Source organism: Embiotoca jacksoni, unplaced genomic scaffold (genome assembly GCF_022577435.1).
Source record: "Embiotoca jacksoni isolate LCO1_2020_lvr unplaced genomic scaffold, fEmbJac1.0.p SCAF_15, whole genome shotgun sequence".
Taxonomy (NCBI): Eukaryota; Metazoa; Chordata; class Actinopteri; family Embiotocidae; genus Embiotoca; species Embiotoca jacksoni.
The window spans coordinates 958390-976347 of NW_027185285.1; the positions used below are offsets into that span (position 1 = coordinate 958390).

The 17958-nt window shown below is 40.7% G+C and overlaps 1 protein-coding gene across 2 annotated transcripts; it reads right to left on the reverse strand.

The window, feature by feature from the left end:
• Nucleotides 1–4364: 4364 nt before the first annotated feature.
• stat3 (signal transducer and activator of transcription 3 (acute-phase response factor)) lies at nt 4365–17536 on the reverse strand. 2 transcript variants are annotated; one of them, XM_069148660.1, is made up of 24 exons: nt 17338–17536; nt 14429–14578; nt 13663–13906; nt 13480–13572; nt 13271–13352; nt 13067–13167; nt 12693–12844; nt 12164–12322; nt 11899–11991; nt 11700–11759; nt 11581–11610; nt 11392–11485; nt 11250–11297; nt 11069–11152; nt 9238–9336; nt 8963–9098; nt 8816–8868; nt 8633–8727; nt 8329–8468; nt 8020–8241; nt 7854–7896; nt 7120–7179; nt 5978–6075; nt 4365–5705 (listed from the first exon to the last, which is right to left on the reverse strand). In XM_069148660.1, exons 2-24 carry the CDS (start codon nt 14554–14556, stop codon nt 5665–5667), a joined length of 2355 nt encoding a protein of 784 aa, XP_069004761.1. In that variant the 5' UTR covers nt 14557–14578; nt 17338–17536; the 3' UTR covers nt 4365–5664. The 2 variants fall into 2 exon arrangements, with proteins under 2 accessions (XP_069004761.1, XP_069004762.1); XM_069148661.1 differs by lacking the exon at nt 7120–7179.
• Between the last annotated feature and the right edge of the window lie 422 nt (nt 17537–17958).

Sequence of the window (17958 nt, forward strand, 5' to 3'; positions counted from 1 at the left end):
CCGCATTGTTGGAAATGACATCAAGGCATCAGTGACATTTCAATTCTGTCTTGATTCAGGAACCGTGCCTTACACCTTCGTCAGTCAACTTTGTTTTGACCTTTTATGAAGCATCCTTTCATGCTCTTTCAGACCACATGTCAACATGCGAATGCAATGACACAACGATTGCTCTGTTTCACATCAACACACACAAATTACGACAGCTCGAATGAACGGCGCTGACCTGATCGAATTACCGTGCTGGCATACACTGAGGTTATGTACATTAGTAAATCTAATTCTCCAGAGAAAGACGTCGCTCCTTCCTCTAAAGTCGTATCCATAGACTTTCAAACGACCCTCTGTTGTGGAGCTCCAGCTGTGAGATTTTTGAGACCTTTCAGAGATTTCTTTGGAAATTTTCCGCATATCCCCAGTTTGTGGTAGGAATCCTGAGAAGCCTTATTGTGCCCGTTATTTGAAGTTTATTTGTCCCACAATTTTATTATGCTTGCTAATGCACCAATCAGAAGTTTAAAGAAGGACTCTTTTACTTGAATAAAGCTAAATCAGTACGAACAGTCGAAGTAATATTCCCAGTAAAAGAACTTAAGGCTGCAAAAGTGAAAGCACCCATTTCTTAGGAAGGCTGAGTTGTTGATGTGTTGACGTAAACAGTGCCGTGTGGCGCTGCCTCTGCTTCACAGACTGTCAGATGGACTATGCATCAGTTTTATGAGCGAAACTGTTGTCATTGTAGTCTTTATCTTCAACGTACCTGCAGCAGGCAGACAAGTACAAAGTTCACGATGGAATTGAGAAATAAAAACAAAGACAGTTCCCACAAAAAAAAAATCACACACCGGCAGGATACAAGGGCGGGACAAAGAAAGGCACAAAGCAAAAAGCTCTCAGTCAAAAGCTTTCCGTCTCATCCTGTCAAACTTTAGAAGGATGTCCATCACACACACCTCTGACTCCTCAGCGTCGTTTAATGTCTTAACGGGCTTTAAAAGCTTGTAAAAAAAAAAAAAACCTGTCTTCTCAAGGTTATCTTTATGGTCCAATTTCACTTCGGCGGACAGTAACAGTCACGTGTCGGGGCATACTCGAGGATATAATGGAGTTATGTGAAGATAGGAGAGAGGCTTTTTTTTTTTTTTTTTTTTTTTTTTTTTTTTTTAAACTTAAAGAGATTTTAGAAAGATACCGCTGTGACATTACAGCAGCGAGGCAGCAACAGTCACATGCTTGTAAAAAAAAAAAAAAAAAAAAAAAAAGATCGATTTATACGAATACAATCAACGAGACAAGCGGACGAAAATGCCAAGTAGTCCCGACGGAGGTAAAAACTCGCTCGGCGGCACAGACACGCTGTCAAGTCCCCGAGAACAAGACCTATAAATATGACAGCGTCTGCGCAGGGAGACCTGCCTGTTGATTCAGCGGCGTTGGTAAAGCCACGCAGCAGAGAAGAGAAGAACAACAAGAAAAAAAAAGAAAAGTCAAACTTAACACAGAAGGAAACCCCCGACAGAAATCTTCCTACATGCTTATAAACTGGTTTGCACAGCGTGTGCGAGACGGACGGACGGACGGACGGACGGGAGGAGCTGCTGGCCGCTGGCCGCTGGCCGCACTCGCAGTTTGTTTACAAAGCGCCGTCAGAAAATTGTTTCGCAACGCGGCGCGAGAGTCCCGCGAGCGAGCGCCGTCGCCTCGGCACGCAAAACACCTCGGAGCTGTCACACTCACCTCTGCGGAGCGACTCAAGTTGCTGTCCTTTCTCATAAAATGCGGGGAGACGCTGCAGCGACGTGAGCGACCTACAACCGGAATCTCCCCGTCAGTCAGTTCCCAACAGTTCGCTTCAGTTCACTCCCCCCTCCCTCCTCCCTCCCTCCCTCTCTCTCGCACAACCCGCCCACTTCCGGCGGTTCTTACATGTCTGACAGGAGTAACTGTAACAATATGTACCGAAAATCCAATATCGTTCTTTTGCATCTGTTGAAACTTCCGGTCTGTTTTATTTTCTTGTAACATTTTTTTGTTTTGTTTATGAAAGTGATTTTTGTTGTTGTTGTTGTTGTTGTTTTTGTCTGGTGTTATGTCTCCGGTGTCTCTGCACGGTGTTTGAATTTGAGCATTTGCAACAAAACGTTGCCGCGCTGCATACCCAACATTTTAACATTTCGATACTTCAAAGTAGATAGTGAAGTAAAAAAAACAAAAAAACATATTAGTCAGCGGCTCTTTGCTGCACATGTAAGCAGCTCGGTTGGCTGGATTTCGTGTAATCTACCGTAAAAGTACATCTTCTATTCAACTCAGCGCATCCTTAACAAATCTGTCTCCCCCCCCCCCCTCCGCCAACTGGAGAATGGCGACTCCCTCTGGTGAGAAACTATCTGACTGTGTGCTCTAAGAATAACAGAGGAGAAAAGGGTATTTTTTTTTTTTTCATAGTTGGGCTTACTTAACATTTTGTAGCTATGCACTTTTAGTAAAAGTGATAGAACATTTTAATTGCTGCTTTTCTGAATTATAATTGTGTAACATTTTTCTCCTTTTGTCTCATTATTATCAGTCTGTGGGATGAGAGACAGAGACACTCAGAGACCAAAGATAAACCTGCCAAAATTAATTAGGGGACAGTGTTCGCCTGAAGCGCATGCATAATAGAGCCACACATTGGTGTTTAAGACTAAACAAAAGATACAGAAAAGGACAACAGTCACCTGCCAAGCTCTTGATGAAGATAAAGAACATATATATTCTGTTAATGTTAATCATATTCTACTTTATTCATTTCATAGTCATGTAGAGAGATAAAAACCCAAATACTGGATCTTGTGTACGTGGAAAAAAAGGAAAATAGTTAACCACGAATGAAAACCCAAGACAAAAGGGTATCAAAATTAAAAATGTTTTCATATTTTAGGTGATCCAGATGTTGTTAATGTTGCTAATTCTAAATATATATATATATATAAAAACGTCTTTTGGAGCTTCAACTATAACAAATTGTAATTTGACTACAGCATGTTTAAATGTAAAAATGACACTAATAATGTAAAAGTATTAGTTGTTACAAATTTTAATCACAGTACATTATTTGTAGAAATGTGCTTCACAGTATTTCTCACCTGTGGTTGAAGAGATAAAATGTAAAAATCCCGAGTTTCTTTTGGGTTTTGTTGCAGACTGATCTGAAAAATCCCCCGTCATTCTGCAGAACTTCATGACTTCATATTCTCATGTCAAAAAGTCATAATTTAGCAGCAGTCTCTCCCTCCCTCTCTCTCTCCCTCCCTCCCTCTCTCTCTCTCTCTCTCTCTCTCTCTCTCACACACACACACAGTTTCATTGATTCACAGATTGATTGGCTGCGGGCCAGAACTGAAGGGTGACAGTTGCTTCCTCAAACAGCTGAGTCAGCAGCTGCTGACGGTAATAGCTGTACATCTCCACACCCCCTCATCTCTTCAAACCATTCTGTGTTTATTTCCTTTTCCTGAGACACACAGAAGACGGAGCAAGGTAGACGCTCCGTGATGCAGACTCCTTCCTCTTTACAGTAGCTGTTTTATCTGGGTTGTCACATATTCTCAATGGGATTCATGGGAATCACATCAGGATTTCACAGAAGACGCAGTGGAGCTGCGCACGCACGCACACACACACACACACACACACACACACACACACACACACACACAATATGGGGTTTCCAGACAGGGAAGTTTGTGTTGAGAAATCTGTCAACAAAGACAGCAAGAGAAACTATCCCATTAAAAAAAAAGGAACTATAAAGACAGCTCCATCTCTTGTGTGCCTGCATTTATAATCATTGTATCTTAAAAGTCTGCACGAATATGGGCTGCTGTGTGGTTTATAACAATCAAAAGGCCTCAACCTGAAATGAGAGTTTAATGGAGAAATGTCGGTTCAAGATATATTTCCACACACTTCTATTTTGAATCAGGTAGCCTGTAGGTGCAGCAGTACGACGTGTTACAGGGCTGATTTGAGGATGAATAGAAGAGAAAATAGGGTAATCACAGCGACTATAAGAGCTCACCTCATGGAATGAAGCTTCTCCAAGACATTATATTACTGTCTGGATGGTGCATTATCACTCAACACCTCTATTCATCAGACAGAGGCAGATGGTGTGGTGTGTTGTATTTAACAATGGCGATGAATAATAATAAAAAAAAATGTGTCCTGCAGCCTTAAGATGACTCCAGGATTTAATGAACAGAAGAAGATAGTAGATAAAAGGTATAGTTGAAATCACCTGTACTCATTTATAGATCACTGAAAACTGCTTTACTGGCATTCCTGTTTCAAACACAATAAAAAAAGTTAACACTACTGGCTGGGGAGTGATTAATCAAATTGGTTTATTTACACTTATTACTTACACATATATTTAATGCACTATGCTGTTTTCTCCTCGTATTTAATTTGCTCTTGATTATAAAATCAATAAATTGGCCGCAAACTGACGTTGCACCAATAACTTGGCTTGATTTTGAAATCTCTAATCCACCAAAACATCAACAACTTGCTTTCATATGTGAAAGATCTGTGCACCATTCGTCTGGCTTGGCACCATGATACCACACAGTTGAATAACGCCCATATCAGAGTCAGGAAGATAACAGTCGGAGCGCTACTTGTTCTAACCGTTACCAAGAAAACAAGCCCGTTCATGGCATGACTATGAAAATAGTTTGCATTCAATTGACACGGTTTACTCAACTGTATGAAAGGTTAGAGTCAACCGCTACACATCTCACCGTGTGAATTATCTGTATTAAGTTGTTCATAAAATGATTTACATTACATATCTGATCATATCAGGTGAAATCAAGAACAAAAATATTAAAATTTCAAAAGCAAGTCCAATTCACATGATTACAAACAGAGTATTCAAGTGGGAGTGACAAAAAACTGCACCACATTTACATTTACAAATATTTAACTCGTCACAATACTGTAATGAGAGAGAGAAAAAAAACCTTACAGGAAAATAAACACACAAGTGCCAGAAACTACTTTTCTCTTCATCTGCCTTCAGTTTTGCAACACAAGTAGCTCCGGGAAAAATTTGAAATATTCAATTCTGCGTAAAAACCATTGTGAAACAGAAACCATTTTAGACACAGCGAGGTGGAACAACTGTGATGTTACGTTTGGCAGGGATATTCTGGAAAAGACCATCGAATGCATCAAAACCGGTACATTTTGAAAGCAGCACAGCTTATACAACAATTACTGTCAATACATTTCCTTATTCAAAGAAAAGAACAGGAGTTCATTAACGTTTAAAAAGTCAACAAAGCAAAAATACAATGCTCTCAAAAATACACTTCCATATGTTTAAATGCTTTAAGGTACTGAAAAACATCGATGAGGAAGGGGAAGCAGGATGTTGCCTAAAATATACATGGTCAGTATCCATCAAACATTTCTCACTCTACAGCGGAACAGTCAAAATCAAAATAGGCTGCGGTTCTTTTTTTAGAAAAGAAAATCTTCATCTATTATAAAGTGAGTATGTTTTTTTTTTTACATAAGAACAAGAAACAAACTGTACAGGCAGACTGTGAGTGCAGAGGAAGAAAAGAATCATCATCAAATCCCAACAAAGGAAGAAAATGAAGAACTTCGTGTTCACATTGGTGATGCTACATCCATATCCAAAGTGATGGAATCTATGGACAAAATAACAAACAAACAAAAAAAAACAAGAAATGAATATCAGGTAAAGCTGTGCTTATTAAGGATTAGATGTTGATTGAGAGGACATTTTGGTTTCTTTAAATGATTTAAAATGTAACACCTGGCTTTAAATGATGAAACTAGATTTCGGGGCATCTACAGTAGTCCAGATAGTAAATGTTTGGAAGTGTATGCCCGGGAATTCACTATATTAACAAATGTCCTCACCAGTACAAATATGTGTGTGTATGTGTAAGTGCCTCACCCAAATGTCCGTGATTAGCATCAGTTTCATTGTGCATCAGGGAGTCGAGGGTGCGAGGCGACATGGGGAACAGGTCACTGGTGTTTCCAGAGTTTGTGCTGTGAAAAAACAAACAAAACAACAAAGACAAATTGTAAAATGCCACAAAGGAAAATTCCCGCTGACGGCCACACAAACATTTCCTGCCAAAACTATTTGAGTTAGTCGATGTACTTTCGAGACAACTACTGTGGCGACATCCTTGTTGCCCCTCTTTACCAGAACTGATGAGCAAATAGCCACCTAAAGTGTTTCTCTTCGTCACACTGAGGTTGTCATTCTGCTTTAATAATAACTTCAGAGTAATTAAGTCACTCCGTCAGTCTCACGAGATAGTGAGAGACACTTCAGCATTTGTTTCGGTTTGTAAATCTAAGGCCAAAAAAACTTGTAAAATTCAGATAAATTCAAACTATTTTTTAGATTTAAATACCACAATACAATGCAAATCAAACTAGGACAGACTGGGGAGATGTTATTGACTGTTTCTTGCTTTTATCTTACACAGGTCTGAACACAATGGCACACTGAATGGATGTTAATGACAGATACTCTTCAGTCAAGTTCACAACAGTTGGTTAGCACAGTGGATAACGTGGATCGAACAGGCCATTACTCAATCTTTTCTTCGGGCTTAATTAAAGACCGTTCCCTCTTTTTGGTTTCCTTCTTCTGCTGAACTGACATGGCTTTTGCCTTGTCCGTTTTCCCATCAAATCATGATGAAATTTGAAATAATAGTATTACTACTATAATACTATTATTATCTAGAATTTATTAAAAAAAAAAAAAAAAAAAGAAAAAAAAAAAAGTAATTCTTCAAACAATTACAGCAAAAATAATTTAGACTGGAACAGATCTGGATGCAGGATTATGACAAAAATGTGTGGTAGACATGAGTATGACCTGAACCAAATAAAAAAAAATGATGAATGGCAGGGAGATGATCTTGTATTAGAACCAGAAACAGTGGCTGTGAGTTGGGACACAAAAACAGGAATAATGTGTGGGTGGGGTCCCTGAAACCCGCCCATCAAACACACAGACAAACTGACAAGAAGCACACACAGCCCTACATGCCACCCTCCCCCCGAGCGGCCTACCCTGGGAATCCGTTCCCAAGCAGCTCACTGTCCGGCAAGTCCATGAACACGGAGGGACACCTACGGAGACAGGTCAGGATCTCACTGAGCAAACCTCGCAGCACGCCATCAAACCCACTACCAACCAAAACAAACATGGCTGAACGGCCTGTTTATACACTCCCCTGATGCCAGTCGGCCTCTCGCTATCACACTCACCTGCAGCTGAGACTCCACTATTTTTATTTTTTAGTTCATCTCGAATATCCAGTACAAATTCACATTTGTAAATAAATGGGTAAAGGTAGTTTTAGTGGTTAAGATTGCTGCTGTTCCGGTTTGGTTTTTTTTTGGGGGGGGCAAGGGGGGGGGGGGGGGGCTTTGGTGCAGACAGCAGCCTGCAGAAATGGAAGTGTTGCATGTGACTACTCTCATATTGAGAATGGAAATTAATCCCCTTTACAAGTGCTCTGTGAAGACAGCCAGATGGCATGGATGAACAGCAGTCTTTACTGATTCTATAGATATCTGGGCTCAAACAATTAGTCTGAACACAGTGATTGTTCCTCAAATGAGTCAAAGTGAGAACACAAAATTAGTTTTGTCAGGCACAGGTGCCACATACGGACAAAGTTTCAAAAAAAGGAAACATCCGCAGCAATTACTATGGGCTAACATCAGTGGCGGTCACTGGGTGGCATGTGTCTTTCCTGTAAATACTTATTAAATATAAGGGAAGTGAAACAGATACTTACGGGGTAACACAGATGAACTTTGTCTTCAAGTATGGCTGGATAGCTGTAGAGGGGAACAAAAGGTGTTTATCAGTAAAAAAAAAAACAAAAAAAATTGCGATCATGATGTTATAGGCATTTTCTTTTTAATTGCATAGACAGCATACAGAACAAGGCAGTGACTTACTGCTCGTTGAGTCTCCCGGCATTTCGGGTTCAGGAGCTGCTTCCGGCCTGCAGTATTTTCCGAAGGCTTCCTCTTTGGGGATTTCAGGATAGAGGTAAACCAGAGGTGAGACCAGGATGTTGGTAGCATCCATTATCTTGTAGCCCATGATGATGTCGGCGAAAGACATGCTGTTGAGCTGCTGCTTGGTGTAGGGCTCCACTGACTGGATCTGGGTCTTTCCTACGAACACACGTGAACGTTCAGTGTCACAGAAAAATAGTCCAGCTGGAAAATATCACGAGAAAAGTAAAGATCCAAAATACTCACCGCTGATGTCTTTCTCCACCCACGTAAATGTAATGCCCCCCTCCTTGCTGCTCTCACTGAAGCGCAGCAGGAAAGTGCCGGGAGGTTTTGGACTCAGAATGGCTCGCTCCCTCTCCTTACTGATAAAACCCATGATATACCTGTTGACAGGCAGCAAAAATACACACGGGCAGAAATTTAATAATAGCAAGCCTATTCTAAAAACCGAGATGTGAAAACATTTTCGACAACAAGAAAGGAAGCCAACAGGCAATTCCTGAAACGCCTTGGGGGACATGAGTGTAAACAAAGGACGACCTCTCACCCCTCATTCCACAGTGCAAGGATATACTTCTTCACCAGGTCAATGATGTTGTCCAGCCACACCCAGAACGAGAAGCCTTTGCCAGCCATGTTTTCCTGCGAAGAGGAGAGAAAAATAACGTCAACAAAGCAATACAATATCAAGGAGGCAGGCGGACGTACTCATTGTTTTCAGGTGAAGTACCTTACAGAACTTGGCCCAGGTGATCTGACATCCAGAGTAGTTGACACAAGGTCCTATGTAGACAATCACAGAATAAAATCACAAATCAGTGTATAGAAAAGTGCCAAGCAGGGTGATTTTGGAGACTTTTAGGGCTTCTCATCTTACCTAGTAATTTCTCAGCCAGTGTGGTGAGCTGTTCGATGGTCAGGCCTCTCTTGGTGGTGGAGGAGAATTGCCAGCTCAACACCTCGGCGACCTGGTCCCATGTCCCCACTGGAGGTTTGGTGAAGAAGTTCACATTCTGCGCAAGGAAACCCCAAGGCAACACGTTTTGAAAAACATTTCAATTTTTCCACTTCAAACAGATCTACAGCTGAACTGTGTCAACATTCTCCCACTGCAGAGTTCAGCCCCTGTCCACCAGAGGGTGCTGTGTCTACCTTTGGGTGGGGGGTGAGCATGTTGTACCACAGGATGGAAGCCCAGGCGTTGGGCATCTGGCAGATGTTGGAAATGACCACCACGGGCAGGGAATGAGTCTGCACGAATGGAATGAAAAATAAATCGTGTTTAGCGTGTTCATTTTTATATTCTCCTTCAGAACATTTTGTTATTCCTTGAAAACATATAACCTACACAATGAACATGTTCCTCTTTGTATTGCAGCAGTGTTTCCCTTATTGGCTTTTAACAGCGGTGGTCCGTTGATCCCAAAATTGGACTGCTGCTGCAGGATTTTATTTTTTTTATTTTACAAGAGAATAAAGAGGGAGACAAAAACGAAGAGGAGAAAAGAGACGAAGAGGAGAGGGCTCTGTTTTTGTTTTTGCATTTCACTTTTCGCTGGAGGGAAAACAGTCCTGCAACCTCACGTGGACTGTCGCACAGTAACGCAACAGCAAACGCACTCATTTGATATGAATACACAAGGAAACACAACTTCCATAAATTTGGAAAGATATTAGCCGTTTTGATCTTTCGGAAACATAAACTCATTAACTACGTTTCATTCCTGCCACAGGAAGGTAGACAATGGGCTACAAACTAGTATTCATTAAAACAAGCCATTGTTGCTGTTAACAAAAATAAAATAAAATAAAATACCTTGTTAGTCAAATCACTTCTGAATTTGACTTTACTTGGGTGGCTGTTGGTTTATATTTTTGTTCAATTCATGCTAATAAACTGTCAATTAACATATTCAATAAAAGTTTATTGTCCAAAATCTTGAGATACCTTCCATGTTAACTAGACAGACAGTTCTGCTCATTACTGGGCGCACATGGACTCTACAGTATGTAACTTGGTCTCAGGAGTCTTCCTGGTGTCGGCAGATACATAGAAACGCCGCAAATACGTGAAATCTTTTTTCAAACGCGCACGAAAAAAAACAACCTACGTTTTCACACACACACACACACACACGCGTCATCTACGCTGCAGCAACTCCCCCCAGGCATAAACACTGTTTCGGTACATTGTCTCATCATAGAAATTCTTCAGGATGTCCTCTCATTTAAACTGCTCTTACACCTACAAGACCTGCTGCTGTTCTTACACATATCACCCCGGTGTACGAAGGTTATCCTTTGTTCAGAGACTCATGTTGACGTTGATACTTCACAAAAGACTGATATGACGATAATACAGTAGACTGAAGTGAAATACTGAGAATTACATGTTAATCAAGTCGGGCAATAAACAGGAGCAACGTAGCATCTTTTGACTAATAATACAAGCTGACTTGTCTCATGGCCTGTCTTTGCAACACACACCATCTGTCAGACAAAAATGATTATGTTACACCTGTCGTGAACAACGTTAGAGGTGTGTGACACCTTGTTGGACTATATGGATTTAGTCGGAATAACAATTAAATTAACCTTGACCCTTGTTTAAAGAAATACATAATGTATAATACATTAGGTTTTTCACCAACAAGACATTAGGGGAAGTTGCAAAAATCAAAATTTGTTTCGGGATAAATATTAAAGTGGCTATGGTTGTCGTGCCCTGAGTGGGCTATCTGGGCTTAGATCAAAAACTGGGTTCATGTGATTTATTTTTAACTGACAACTCATTTAGAAGCTGTGACAGAAGAGGTCTGGAGGCGGGAGACTTTGTAAATGACTAATGTTTCTGGTGAAAAACTTTGTACTGGGTGTCAAAGAACAAAACTGCATGTTGGGAATGTGAACTTCTAGTGTTGTGTGAAAATTGAACTGAGGAAGAAGAAACGTTTCCTAGTTCATGAAACGGGGTGGTACCCACCTCCAGGTCTATCTTCAGGCCTTGGTGATAGACTTCTGTCTCAAACGTGATAAGATGGAGCTCCTCTGTGACAATCAGGGAGGCCTAAAGAAAAGAGATTATTAAAGCCTTTTTATGAAACTATCATCATCCTTATGAGGTAACACTCACTATCCCACCAAGAGTCGGAAATAGTACTTACATCGCTGTTGGTCCGGCCACCGTTACCACACCTCTGTTCTCGCAGGGTCTGCAATAAAACAGGAAGTCAGTGCTCCACAGTGGGCCTTTATCAGAAAACCACTTCACTTTCAACCAGTCAGAGGTTTGTATCTTTAACTCACCAGGTGTTTAAACTCTGCTGACAGGCTGCCATTGTTGGATTCCTCCATGTTCATAACTTTTGTGTTGGTGCCGAGGATGTTAAACTTTCGTGACCTAAGAGAGTCGTGACAGAGCAGGAAGTAAGACTCGTTTCTAATATGATGTGGATTGAATGCTCAGGATTAAAAGGGTGTTTTTAAAAGTCTTACCCTCGAATTGCAGCCACATCCCCAGATTCCCTGAAAAATAAACAGTTAAAGTCAGTAACCAGTCATTTCTATTAACCGATCAAGACTTAGTTTAAATGTTGGAATAAAAAAAAACTCACTTGTCAATGCAGACTTTAATTTTCAGCTGATAATTGAGTTCAGGAAACTTTACCAGTAACCTTGAAAAATAAGAGCAAAGAGAAAACTGATTAGTACATAAGATGATGCAACTGTTGGACTCATTAAATATCGTACTTAAAATGCGTAAAGATCTGTATGTTGTTTCTGATGCTTCAGTGGTGTAAACCTGAATCTTACCTGACTTTATTAGTGAACTGCACTCCTGTTTTGATAACCAGAGGTCTGTCTGGATGCATGGGCATACAAGGCTGCCTTTCAACCACAAAAGCACTGTAACACAAAGCGGGTCATGTTTCAGGGATTCTCAGCAAACATCCGGACAAAATATTGTACTAACGGTAAATTGACATTTTTTTTTTTTAAGTGCAGCTCCCAGACAATGGAACCGTCTCACAAGTCATCCTGAAAATGAAAAATTCAATTGATGCAGATCATCGAGTACCTCTTCATGAGGTTTCTGAACAAGTCCACAATCTTCTCCTCCAGGGCGGGTCGGTGCTGAATGATGGGGTCTCCTTTGTAGGACACTTTCTGCTGAAGCTCCTCCAGCTTCTTGATCTGCTGACGAATCTGCAGCTGGGACTCGGCCAAGGATGTGATCCTGAATGGAAAGTTACACACAGTTTGAGTCAGACATCTTAAAAAGATGAATCATGCCTCTATTGCAGCAGACGCCTTTTGGTTGTTGTCTGTCCAGATGATGAAATATCACCAAAATAATAATCATCAATTTATAAGAGGAAAGACAATAATAGCTACTGCTCATAACCTTCTGTTGCATTTACAAGATTTGAACAAAATTCTTTCTTGTATATTGCTTAAATAAATCTTTGATCAACGAAAAAACACATTTTGCTTTTTTAAGCTTTTAAACAATAAATCATTTAAGTGTTGACGACTAATTTAGGCGATTGTTTGAATTTTTTGCTCCTCATTTTAATTCGAAAAACTTAACTCTTAAAAATGGTTACCATGTTTCCAGGCGATCGAGGCAGATGTTTGGCGGACCTCCAATACAGGCAATTTGCTGTCTTCTCTTCCAGTCTGCCAGTTCTTCGTCTGTCAGGTTCTTCTGTACATAATCCATGGCAGTCAGCAAGCCTCCCATCTCTGTCACGATTTGCTACAAGACAACAAGCACAGCACCCATTAAACATGAACGCGTATCACTTATCTGTACTCCAAACTTTGTGTCATTGTTCAGCATTCCAAAAATAACTGCTACTATCCAGACCGAAGGCGGAAGTACAAAGAACAACCTTTAAAAGGTGCTACATGTTAAATCTTCAACCTCAAATTTAACTATTCAAATTAGTATGAAGGTCACTCTAGTAAAGAGACTCACCCTCCTGAGCTGGTCGAGGGCGCTCAGCATCTGCTCGAGCTGAGCCATCTTCTGTCTGGTAGCAGATGCCTGGCTATTTCCATTCAGGTCCTGGGACAACTCTGGAAAAAAAGGTCAACATATCTTAGTTTGGCTAACAAGCTACATGCATTTTCATCTGTTAATACCATTGATAAAGCGAAGTAACTGATAACGGGAATATACCTCCTTGGCTTTTCAGGGTCTTGTAATTGAAGTCAAAGTCATCCTGCAAGTTTTCAAGCATTTTCATCTTCTGTTCCATATCCTGCAGAAAAACAGATGATAGTGTATATATATTAATGCCAAAAAAAAAAATTCAAATTATATCAAGGTAATACAGCTTTATACTGCATACTGAAATACTAACGAGTGAGTCTCTGATGGAAACTAACCTGCACCCGCTTCCTGATGTCTTGGAGGTTGTGCTCCAGTATCTGCTGCTTCTCTGTCACTACGGTCCCTGTGGGATGGGCTGCCTGGCCATCCTGTGAAAGAAGAAGTGATAAACTAAAATTTAGAGCCATTTCTAAATAATAGCACGGAGTCTGAAGCTAGATTGAGGTGGCTTTACATACCTGTGCAGCAGAAGTGGCAGTCTGCAGCAGCCTCTGTTCCTCCCACAAACAGCGGGCAACAATGCGAGCGATATCCATCGGCTTCTCCAGGTACTTGCTCTGCAGATGCTGTTTAATCCTGCGCAGGTTGTGCTGGTAGAGAACATTGTTCTCCTGCAGGAAACGGCTATACTGCTGGTCTATTTCTCCCAAGAGGTTGTGGAACACCAGGGTGGCGTGTGATTCCTTATTGGCAGCGTAAGCCCTTGTAAAACAGGGTAAAGTTAGGAGCTAGTTTCTACTCACATGAGTCAAACTCCAAGAGAAAGTACTTGAGAAAAAAACCCAATTATCTTTTGTTTCTGCACGTGAATTCCAGTCTACATTAAAAATGAACATGGTGTTATGTTCCTCAACCTATGGCTTAACTTTTTCACCAAATGTCACTGGAACCTTTTATGGAGTTTTTAGGAAAACATGGAAACTAATTAACACAGAAAATTAAAATTATGACTTGTTTGCAGACACTACTCCAATTTTAATTTTGTGGGGGGAAAAAAAAGTATCACTACGCAAAATATTGTTCAGGTGAACTGTAACACATCCTATGCTGGAGATTCCCGGAAGGATGTTATGAGAAAATAAAAAGAAGGAAAAAGAAAAGGACTCGAACACAATAGCTGTCCAATTGGCCAACTGCCAGTCTGGAGGGAGTGGAAGATACAAGCAGTTCAATGGGACATGTTAGCAAACAGGAATAGACCCGAGGAATTCAATTACTGCTCACCAGTCCTGACTCTCGATCCAGGGGGCGAGGAACTGACGCAGCTCCATGGGAAAGCTGTCACTGTACAAGTGGTACAGTTGCTCCAGATACCTGGTCTCCAGCTGCTGTAACTGGTTCCACTGGGCCATCCTGACATATACCGCCTAAAGCCTACACACACAAAAAATGAGTAACAACAAAGATTAAAGCAGGATATCAAGGAGAAGAGCTCCAGGAGGACACATACGGCTGATTACTTCAAATGAGAAATACAGGATAACTGTCTCCAGAGGGAAATGGCTAAATTATCATGTTTTCTCTGAAAAGGATGACAGACCCATGGGAGGCCTCCTATTCAGCACAGCCACTTCCTGTTCACTGAAACACTACGCCTCCACCGAGAAATATAGGTTAACATGAACAGCTGTGAATTCCCTTCGCAGACAGGAGTTGATGATCTTTGGCCGAGGCTGTACCCTCAAGGTATTTGCAAGAAACAATAACGCACTTCCTTTTGCTATTGGAAAGCCACAGTAAGTGTAGAATTGAAACCAGAGAGCCATAATCTCCGACATAAGAATTGAGAAGATTGGGCTTTCAGGATTTCCTTCATATTCATTTCCTGAGAAGTAGGGTGCTACTTGAGTAGTAGTATTTCATTAATATTCAAACACCTGCTGCCAGAGACAGATATGAGCCATCAGATCCACATGGCAGGTTAGCCTTCTCGTCTTATCGTTCTTCCCTGGAGGGTTTTTAGACTGTAACAATAACCAGACGCTCAATAAATACAACAAAAAGTTGTCTCCCTTACCAGCCAGATTAAATGACTGACTGAAGCCTTTGTTTAATCCTTGCGTAGCATTTTGGAGGGTTAAAAAGTAAAACACCACCACTAACTACATACATACAGTTAATCAAGTCTGAACATCATTAACTACAAAACAAACTTCATTAAAAGGCTATAATATTTGCTTCTTTTTCCACCTAAGATGTTATGGAAAATTGTCGCAGAAAGAGCACGTGTAACTCACAATATTAATGATGGCCTCAATAAAGCCGTTATCAATGTTAATGATTAAACCTGTGCTTGAAAAATAAAATGTCTACTGTAAAAATTTAACGTGTGGGACTGTACAGGCACACTTTATGTAAGGGTTAATCCGTTTCAGGCTCCATTTTATAGTTTCACTACTTTTAGGCAAAAGTGAAACACAACTGTGTTTTCTAGGTATTATTTAAATCCTGCCAGCGTCCCAGGAAAGTCACAATGCTTCAGTTACAAAAAATTGTTCTCACTGACATCATATGGTTGAGGTTTTTTTTTTAGGTACATATACAACTGTCTCACAGATGTCACCGTTTTCAAATGACCTGTGTTCCTCTTTCCCTGACATACGAAAACAAGGTATATGCACAGTGTGACTTTCTGGGCATGAGAAAAAACCCTGAGAGGATCACATCAAAGAGCAGCCGAGTCATTATCAACACAATGGCAATTCCTTCAATCTTTTTTTTTTTTTTTAACTGTCAATAATATTAAGTTGAGATATTGGGACTTTTACTGTATAATATATTTTCACTACCTTTATAATGTCCCTCCATTTATTGCATTGAATAAACTCACCACCTAAATGAAGTGGCTATAAAACTCTTATATGGTGGAGACCCTCTGTGAGAATTATCAGTGTGTACAATCACAGAAAATGCACCATACTGTTTTATTATTGATTAATTATTATTTCAAAAAGATTACTAGTTCATGTCAGATGTTAGAAACATTCAAGACTTAATTTGTACAGTAATGATACGTTAGTAGGTCCACAAAGTCGGAACATGTTGTCAGTTATCAGATTACTTGAGACATTTTGTTGAGGTTGCACGTTTTAAATTATAGATGAGGGGGACCCTTTGAACAATGCTCACGTTTCACACATATTGATCAGGGTGTCCCAGGCAAGGATTCTGCCTGAACACTCAAGGTACGCGAGCACAATTCAATATAAATCAACATAAATAAATCTGCCAGACCAGCAAGGTTTCTTGACTATCAAATATTTTTAAAATTATAAAGCACAACGTGTTTCCTTGAGTCATTCATGTAAATGACCCTCCAGGAAGTACTTCAAACAAAGAAAACAACAACCATATGAGTTTTCTACTTCGACGGTATGTGTAAACATAGGGTGACAACAAAAGTACCATTATGTATGGCAAATAAGCAAAATTATATTGAGTCTGATTGTCTCAAAACTCAGCGATCCCCGTCACTAGTGTGGCAGCATTGGCAGATGATGTCCCTCTGACTCTTGAGAAAACTCAAAATTTCCCAAACTCAAAATTAAGATTCTGCGAAAGTGTGGACAATTTATTTTTGCAAAAAAAAAAATAATAATAATGTGGAAATGTGGATTTGAATCCCAGTGCCAGGTGACAGACACGGTCACCTGCAGACGGGATGGGAGATGGGCGTGACAACTGAGGCCAAACACAAAACAATGACCTGGATATATCATCCACTGGGTCCAAATATGCACCCAGGTACAGACTTCGGAGAAGAACTCCTGACGTATGGCCTTCATTAAACTAAGCCATCCAGAAAACACGAGCGAAGTAGAAAACATAACGAAACCAAGACTGCTTTGGCGGTTCTTGTAATGTTATTCGCTACATGAGAAGCAGAACAGATACATTGTAGTTAAAAAAAAAAAAAAGTAGTTAATAACTTATGTAACAACGTTGGCACAGTACGTTTCGCCTGCATGAATAAGTTATAACCTCGTCACGGTGCTGCAGTTGTTCAGTAGCATTATGGATGGAAACTAGCCGCGCAGTAATGTGTCCTGCTGTGACAAAATAACCGCAACGACCTGACCTCGGGTTTTTTAAAGAATATTAAATAGAGCAAAAGTCGATTTATAGTCGCTTACCGAGCTCGTTGGCACTTCTTTGGAAACTTTCTCCGTCAAAAACAGCTACCTTTCTGCTAAAATACACTGACAAAGACTGCCAGTGAAAACTTTTCTAGAAAGTGAACGTACAAAAGCGAGGGTGAGCGCTCAAAAATCTTTTCCTTTTCTTGCCAACACGAGAAACACTTCTCCGACGTAAACGCAGTTTGACGCCCAACCCATCCCCTCACATTGCAGTCTTTCGAGCGCAGAAAAGCACCGTATTGACACTTCTGACTGCCAATAGCAGTCGGCAACTCTGCCGTAGCCAATCAAAATCCAGTTTATAAACAGAAGAGGCGGGGCGTAATGAGAAGGTTGGTTGAGAACGCCATGTTGACTGCTGTCGCAACTGAGCTGTTACCACTCGCAAACCCTCCCTGCGAATAGACCACAGAGCAGGCCGGCACGCTTCGTTGTTCCGGAGGGAGGACGAGCACTTCAACAGAACAGCCAGGCTGGAAGTCATCTGAGTTACTGGCAATGTCGACGTCATGAAGAGTTTAATAACACCAGTGCACTTGATTATTGACCTCGGGGCATTTTAATTTCTCGCCTGATATACCCACCTTCTCAGAACAGAATAAACACACAGGTAAT

Coding starts and splice junctions, on each gene's coding strand:
- stat3 (XM_069148660.1), bottom strand. CDS start 14,556: ATGGCCCAGTGGAACCAGTTACAGCAGCTGGAGACCAGGTATCTGGAG. Junction 12,845..13,066: donor CCCTCGACCAGCTCAGGAGG/GTGAGTCTCTTT, acceptor GTTGTCTTGTAG/CAAATCGTGACAGAGATGGG. Junction 7,180..7,853: donor AAGTTCATCTGTGTTACCCC/GTAAGTATCTGT, acceptor CTGTCTCCGTAG/GTGTCCCTCCGTGTTCATGG.